Source organism: Macrobrachium rosenbergii, chromosome 21, assembly GCF_040412425.1.
Source record: "Macrobrachium rosenbergii isolate ZJJX-2024 chromosome 21, ASM4041242v1, whole genome shotgun sequence".
Classification (NCBI taxonomy): domain Eukaryota; kingdom Metazoa; phylum Arthropoda; class Malacostraca; order Decapoda; family Palaemonidae; genus Macrobrachium; species Macrobrachium rosenbergii.
Window position 1 is genome coordinate 11342279 of NC_089761.1, and position 8313 is coordinate 11350591.

The 8313-nt window shown below is 35.8% G+C and overlaps 1 protein-coding gene across 2 annotated transcripts in view; it reads left to right on the forward strand.

Annotated features, from left to right (window-relative positions):
- The first annotated feature begins 1597 nt into the window (after positions 1-1597).
- The window catches only part of LOC136849671 (uncharacterized), a 17674-nt gene continuing 10958 nt past the window's right edge, over positions 1598-8313 (forward strand). The window contains exons 1-3 of one of the 2 annotated variants that reach the window (XM_067123001.1): positions 1598-1861; positions 6210-6462; positions 7057-7264. In XM_067123001.1, coding sequence (XP_066979102.1) covers positions 6334-6462; positions 7057-7264 — 337 coding nt within the window. In that variant the 5' untranslated portion in view covers positions 1598-1861; positions 6210-6333. Of the gene's footprint in view, positions 1862-2331; positions 2471-6209; positions 6463-7056; positions 7265-8313 lie in introns of those variants that run through there. The other variant, XM_067123002.1, reaches the window with a different exon arrangement.

An 8313-nucleotide genomic window follows, 5' to 3' on the forward strand; every position in this document is an offset into this window, starting at 1 on the left:
TAGTGAAAAGACAGGAATTCCTGCTGCAAAGTTCTATGGATCCAGAACTGGTTATGGACCAGCGCTTGAAACTGACTGATACGAGGCTGATTGTTTATAGCGATGAGAGGTTGCAGAGACTAGTTAGAAAGTTTGAAAGTGTTTGTACGATGGGAAACTTGGAAGTGAATGTGAGCAATATTAGGTTTATTGATAAATGGAAACCTTGAAGGTGGGGCATTTTATGGTACTATGAATAATGGAAGTGGAATGAGTTGATTCTTATATGTATTTGGGAGTATGTGTAATGGATGATGGAAGTATAAGAGAAGTTGTGGGTCACAAGAATAGGTGAAGCTCAGAAGGCAGCAGAATGTATTCAGAATTTTTGGAGAAAATAAGAATATGTATGAAAGACAAAGTTCGAAAGTATTTATTGAACCAGGGAAAGGATGAAAGGAAAAATTTTGGACCTGTTGAGATGAATCGCTTATGCAGAGTAGTCGTAGTTCTAGTAAGGAGGAATGAAAAATTTAACAAAAACTATGTGGAGGTCAGAAGTGGGTAACAGAGCAACACAGATGAATAGTTAGCATAGCGACCTTAAAGATGGTTTGGTCGTAATTTGAGAATAGATGATGGCAGGTTGGTAGAAAAACCAGTTACTTGAAAGTGATGGGTGGAACGAGGAAGGGCCGGCATAGTCAAGATGGAGTACAGAGGGTATTTAAAAGGATGAAGTTTAATATCCAGGAAGTGAGAGAGAGAGAGAGAGAGAGAGAGAGAGAGAGAGTCCTCAATAAACGAGAAGGGAATGTTGTTGCCGAGTCCTCTGTGTAGGTAGGTATGGCGTCTGTTGTTGTGGAAGTTTAATGCGCATGTTTTTATCCTTAATTGAACATATAACTGATGAATGTGACAGTGGCTAACGACTTATTTTTTATACTTTATTTATTAGTTTAATTATGCCATAGCCTAGGTGTATATATGCTGTATATATATATATATATATATATATATATATATATATATATATATATATATATATATATATATATATATATATATATATATATATATATATATATATATATATATATGTGTGTGTGTGTGTGTATGTATACATACACATACACCCTAGGCTATGACTGTTAAGTTTAAAATATTGTTCCCATTTCTTCTCAAGAAGTGTTTTTTCATCGTAATGCACTTAGTGGATTCTTGCCCTTTATCTAAAAAACGCTGTTGTTTACCAAATTGGACGGACCTATTTAATCTTTTAATTTCCGTTTGTTTATAAAAAAAAAAAACAGCTTTTTCATATTCTGTCGCAGAGTACCTACTCTCTTATTATGGTTCAGTACTGCGACAGGCAGCTCAAACAAATTCAATTCGTTTAACAAAACTACACTGTAACGGTACTCAATTTCAGAAAAATTATGCGGTCTGTGTTTACAAAAAAAAATCTAGCTATGAATATATCTCTATACAAAAACTTTCAAAATAAAAGGAAATGAGAGTGGACGAAAGAAAACTGCGCATGAAAATATAAAATGAATATCATCGCAATAGAAGGCAACCTTTGCGCCGGGTCTGTTATGTAACCGTCAAGGCCAAACTCCGGGTTGGCTGTTGATCTTGACAACACAACCTAGACGACTGCAGTACCGGGACGGTCGGAATTTAACTCGGTGACAGCCGCATTCAGTGGTCAGAGAGAGAGAGAGAGAGGGAAAGAGTCAGTGTATGATGAAAACGTGATAGCTGAAAGTGTTGATCTCATTATATGATAAGTGTGAGAGTAAAGAAATTGTGATAAATAGAGGGAAAATGCATCGTATTGGCTATCTAGTTTCCAAAGTCACCATGAACTAACTACAAGGTAAGGTTGTTACTGCATTTTCCTTTGTCTTTATGACGGTTTACGACATTTAATAACCACAAGTTTCCATTGGAGCATACCACAGCTGAATACTAAGAAAGCTTTAAATTACACTGGTTCCATCCGGGCTGAAAACGTACCCTAGTCAGTGCAATATAGCCTACTGTATATGAGGTTCGACCAAGTAAACACTTGAATCCGTCCGCAATACTAAAAGATTAGATAAGCTCCTTGAATTCATACGTAGCCTTCCTTCCTGTTACGCGGTGGAACTGAATATTGATACAGTGATATATATATATATATATATATATATATATATATATATATATATATATATATATATATATATATATGTGTGTGTAAACTCCATGCCCTTTGCTGACTTTCACACCATGCAGAGCGACGATAATGCTAATATTTTCTCACTCTTCTGGGTCACAGGACAGTGAAAGTGTGGTTCCCGCTATCGTCAAGAGAAGAGAATTAATATCCATATCCCAAACCGTTGGCACTTAAAAGAAGAGGCAGTGTGGTGGGTGTACAATAGAAAAGAAATTGTTAAGGGCAATTAAAGATTTTTAATCTTCCACAACAATTTTTAGAATAGTAAGTTTTGTAGCTTCTGCAGTCCATTTATTATTTTTCACACATTTTCTTCTTGACTTTATATGTTCCACAATCACATAAGTAGTTGTATGGCTCGAAAATATCTTTTTCAAAGTGCACTTCACACAACCATATCGGATAGGCAGTTTGATGATAGTGATGATAATGACGATGATGTAAATAGAATGTTAGTCGTGTCTCTTGGATGGTATAAGATTCCAAATTACAAAAATGAGAATGACGATGAAATTTAGAAGGGTGATTTAAACTAGAATGATGATACAACTTTAATAATGATGATCATGTCAGTGACAAAAATAATATCCGATGTTGAAAATAATTGATGATGAAATTAATTTCAAAATGACAATGATGGTGATGATGACCGTGATATTTGTGTCAGTGAGTGTGAAAAGAATGAGATTAGTGACAAGGAAGGGAATAGTGATTGATGTTGAAAATGGCGATTATAATGATGCAATGTTACTTTTAATGACGCCGAAGATGAAAAATATGAATTTGAACAGAATGATGATAGTGACAGTGATGGCGACAATGATAATTATGGTAATGATGACAGCAGGTGATTATATGATTGGAGCAATAAGAGTAATGCTGGTGATAGTGATAATCTGTTTTATATTGTGACTTTGGTGGCGATACTAACAACGATATTAAATAAGACAGTGAAGGTGATCCTGGCACTGTGATAATGAATATAATGCTCATAATAACAGTAATAAGCACACTAACGATGTTTATATTGGTTAGTGCATGTCATCTTGCTTGCTGAGAGATCTGCACTCGTGCTCACAAGCTTAAGAGGCTCAATAGCTCCCATTAGCGCAGCTTGAGAGAGATCCTTAGGACACATCGGTCTCACAGTGACAAAATGTGGACGTCCTGAATGGGACGAAATCTGGCTCCATCTATATTTGTATAGATAGGTAAAGACTCCGTCAGCTGGGCCATCATAAAAGAATAGATGACTATCGAATTTTAAAGGAAATATCAGGAAGAAATGCAAGAGAGAAAATAAACCGGAGGAGCTCTTTTGCCTTATTTACCATATTCTTTGGAAGCTTGAATTTCAAGTCAAGGCTCCTGTGGTTCCATATGAATAGGTTTCATCTTCTGAGTAACAATAATTTAGACCCCGCGAAGTATGATTTATATCAGTATAAAACAAATTATTGGGCTGTTAAGGAAAGGTCCGAGATCGAGATGCGACGCAGACGGCATAAGTTTTTAGTTCGTCTTGACCAGTCGCAATGATGGTAATGAAGATAGTAGCCTAAGGATTGCATATCTAATAATAAATATAATTTTAATGCCATTGTAATGAGTGTATTGATTACGATGGTAATTGAAATAATGACGACGTGACAGTGAGCACTTTACGATGACAATGAAAATGGTAGTGATAATGATGATAGTGATGATGAAAATGATTGATCGTCAATGTTGATGATAATGCCGGTGATCATTGCTAATGGAGGAGCAATGATGATTATAACACCAATGATATCCTGTGAACACGACAATGATCATAATAACAGTCATGTTGAAAATCTTATATAAATAATCTCTACAGTGGCAATGATGACGGTAACCTTTTTTTGATGATGTTCATGGTAATGACACAGATTATATTGCCAATGATGATGTAAATTACGAGATTAAATACAACATCAACGTAAATAACAATGAAGATAGAGGTCATTAGGGCAATGACAGTTATTTTGATGTTTTTATTACAGTGTACACACTCTCGTCAGTATAATACTGGTTCCTCAAGTCTACTCAAAGGGCTGACTAAAGAAAAACAAGTAAAAATGCGCCGAAGTTTCTTTGGCGCAATCGAGTTTTCTGTAAACTACAGCGTATAATGCTGTATGAAACTCTCAGCCACGGCCCATGAAGCATTCAGCCACAGCCCGGTGGTGGCCTGTGTTATTGGCACCTATAGCTGTGGCAGACGCACGATCATGGCTAACTTTAACCTTAAATAAAATAAAAACTACAAAGGTTAGAGGGCTGCAATTTGGTGGTCGTTTGCGTGTTCTGTTCTGACGCCGTTCTATTCTTTTTTCTGTGAACATCATTCGTTTTCACTCCTGCTGCTTCGTAATAGACTATGCAGAGGACACTTAATTAGTTAATCCACGCTTGCTATCCAATTTGGCTGATTAAACAGTAAAGCTCGCTAGTCTACTGTACATAAGATCTAGTCATACGTATGAATGCTGTGATTTACACTGAGTGAGGCTTGGTGATTTTAGAACAGAAGACACAAAGTGTGATCACCTTGTTCTTTTATATAAAACCTGAAATGGAAAGAGTGAATAAAAGATAAATTTGTGGTAGAGGAAGGGCGGACGCATGCAAGGTAGATAAGAACAATGGAGATTATATATTTAGGAGAGTAGAACAGCAGCACATGAGGCTGACATGTAGGTAGACGACGAGACTGAGACTGTGTTATGGAAGATTTTTGTGTAGGGCTTCATTCTTCATTAGCCTGTGAATGCTATTTCTCTAAGACTATTTCCTTTAGGGTGTCAGCCTTTTGCCGCAAAAATATATATATTGTCATATACGCGTCTTTGGGCAAATATTACATATTAAACATATGTTAAATGGGAAGAGGAAGTCATCACTGTGTTTTTCGCAACTAAATTGTAACAAAGTAAATCAAAGTTAAACTAACTATTGATTGAGAGGTTAATCCAGCTTTCGTTTAAACAGTTTATACAGTGCACTGTTTTAATACCAATGCCTGTAGTATGCAGTTTAGTCAGGCATCAACATAAATAGGCGCTTCTTGTCTTGAGGCAGTGAATAAATTTCAGACTGATAAATTTATTTATTGTCACAGATAAATTCATATTCATGTAAATTCTGTCCCTGACGGTGACTGATTGAGCCTTACGTACAATGGTAATTTCCTGTTACATAATTTCATAAATTTTGTTAAGAACTGCTTAAATAAATGGAAAACATGGCCGGATCTTTACTCCAAAGATGAATAAGAATGACTTCATTTATAAAAGAAATCAAGTAAAAAATGCGCCGAAGTTTCTTTGGCGCAATCGAGTTTTTTTACTTGATTTCTGTGTAGCCGCTACAGCGTATAAGGGTATAATCAAGGCCACCGAAAATATATCTATCTTTCGGTGGTCTCGGTATAATGCTGTATGAGCCGCGGCCCACGAAACTTTCAGCCGGCTGTGGTGGCTGGCCTAGATCGTTGCCAGACGCACGATTATGCCTAACTTTAACTTTAAATAAAATAAAAACTACTGAGGCTCTAACTTTAACTTTAAATAAAATAAAAACTACTGAGGCTAGAGAGCTGCAATTTGGTATGTTTTGACTGTTGGAGGGTGGATGATCAACATACAAATTTGCAGCCCTCTAGCTTCGGTAGTTTTTAATATTTGAGGGCGGGCAGAAAAAGTGCGACAGATAAAAGTGCGGACAGAAAAAAAGTGCGAACAGAATAAAGTGCGGACGGACAAACAAAGCCGGCACAATAGTTTTCTTTTACAGATAACTAAAATTACTCTTCCGGAGAAAAGAATTTTAGGGCGTCTTTCCTAAGCCGGTTACATATGTCAAAAGGAGTCGAGAAAATCAGTGGTTAATGGGTCCATTTTACCCGTTTCGTAATTCATTTTAACTATCAAAATATCTATAACCTGATATCATCTCACATTCTCTTATCTTTTATCTATAGGTTAACCTCCTCCAGCTGAACAGAAAGAGAGGAGGAAGATCGCCGAGTTACAAAGCCGATTGTTGACAGATTGATCCTGGTCATAAATTGTGTGCCTTCACTCTTGAAGGAGGGAGGACCAGTCATGTCCGAAGCGAGGGGTCCTCGCATCCTCAAATGGGAGGGCCCTGTCCCTGTCCCTCCCATCCCAAATACGAACTTCGCGTCGTTTTTCCTCAATGTTGTGGCTCAGCATGGTGAAGCTGTCGCGCTTGTAAGTAGTATTTTTTTGTGAATGAAATCTTCAACTGTCTGGTGTCAAATTCATTCCTTTACGCAATGACTTAAATTGTCAATGAGACGGTCAATGTCGTATCTAAGTGTTATTCATATATGTGAAATTATCGAAAACAATAATGAATCTTTTAGCTCATAATACCATAATATCACAGAGTTAATCCTTCTGCAGTTTTACAAATAAGAAGCAAAGGTACATCACTCCACCCAATAACAGTGACTTTGATACAATTTCTTCAGCTGACTAGCAGTAGTAGTACGGTATTCAAGTCACTCCCTATAATATGAATGTGAGGGTCATGATTGGAAAGACATTTTTTTTTCTCTCTCTTAGAAAGAAAGCTATAATATAGCAAAGATACAACAGGCATAAATTTGTTCTATAGTTTTGTACAGAAAATACTAAAATAATAATGACACTTTAGCGATACGTGTTTAGACCATATTTGCAATCAAACACTTTTATATGGAAAAGCAACATTATGATCGTTATTATTCAGAAGTGCACATATACATACAAAACAAGGCCATAAGTTCAGTAAGTTATTAAGCAAACCCGTACTTCCTCCAGGTTGATGCTGCTACGGGCAAACGCCACACTTACGGTGACTTACAGCACTTGGTGTCACGGGTTCGAGACGGCTTTGCTGCTGCAGGCATTGGCTTGGGAGAATCTGTGCTGCTTCTCACAAGCAATCACATAGACGCCCCTGTGGTTCTCTTCTCTGTGATGCTCAGGGGCGCTGCCTGTGTGCCTGTGAATCCTTATCTGACCTCAGGTAAAAGAACTGGATAGTCTGTTTCAGAGGTTCACCTGAAAGATTGCAAAATTGTGGTTCGTATGCTGTACTTAGGTTTTATTACAATTTTGTTGACATTCCACAGTTGATGAAAAGTGTGAGTAATGACTATTTGACTATTTTGAGAGAATGAACTCGTACATACCTTCCTTTTACAAGGGAAATATATATACAAGAGAAATTTACATCTAGTTTTCAGGTAAGACACGCATATATTTACATACACACACACACACACACACACACACACACACATATATATATATATATATATATATATATATATATATATATATATATATATATATATATATATATATACAAGTACAAATAAGAATTTTCCCCACCTGAATATTTGATATGAAAACTCTAATTCCCTGTCTACTGTTCACGTTCACCAGCGAACAGGACTGAAGCACTTTCATATGAAAGCTATGGTTTTCCTGTGCTAAAAATGTTTTGTGGGGATTTTAATTTCATGGGACGCTGTTATGCTACATTAAAAAAGACGTTTATGCATACGGTATACATACATACATGCATACATACATATAATATATATATATATATGTATATGTATATATATACAATATATATACATATATATATATAATATATTCATATGTACAGTATGTATGTATACTGTATACATAAACGTCTTTTTTAATGTAGTATAACAGCGTCCCATGAAATTAAAACCCCACAAAACATTTTTAGCACAGGAAAACCATAGCTTTCATACGAAAGTGCTTCAGTCCTGTTCGCTGGTGAACGTGAACAGCAGACAGGGAATTAGAGTTTTCATATCAAATATACAGGTGGGGAACATTTTGTTATTTCTATTTGTATATTTATAAGGTTTTCTGTGTCAGCTGCTTTATGAATATTATATATACAGTATATATATATATATGTGTGTGTGTGTGTGTATGTAAACTGATTTATGAGTATATATATATATATATATATATATATATATATATATATATATATATATATATATATATATATATATGTGTGTGTGTGTG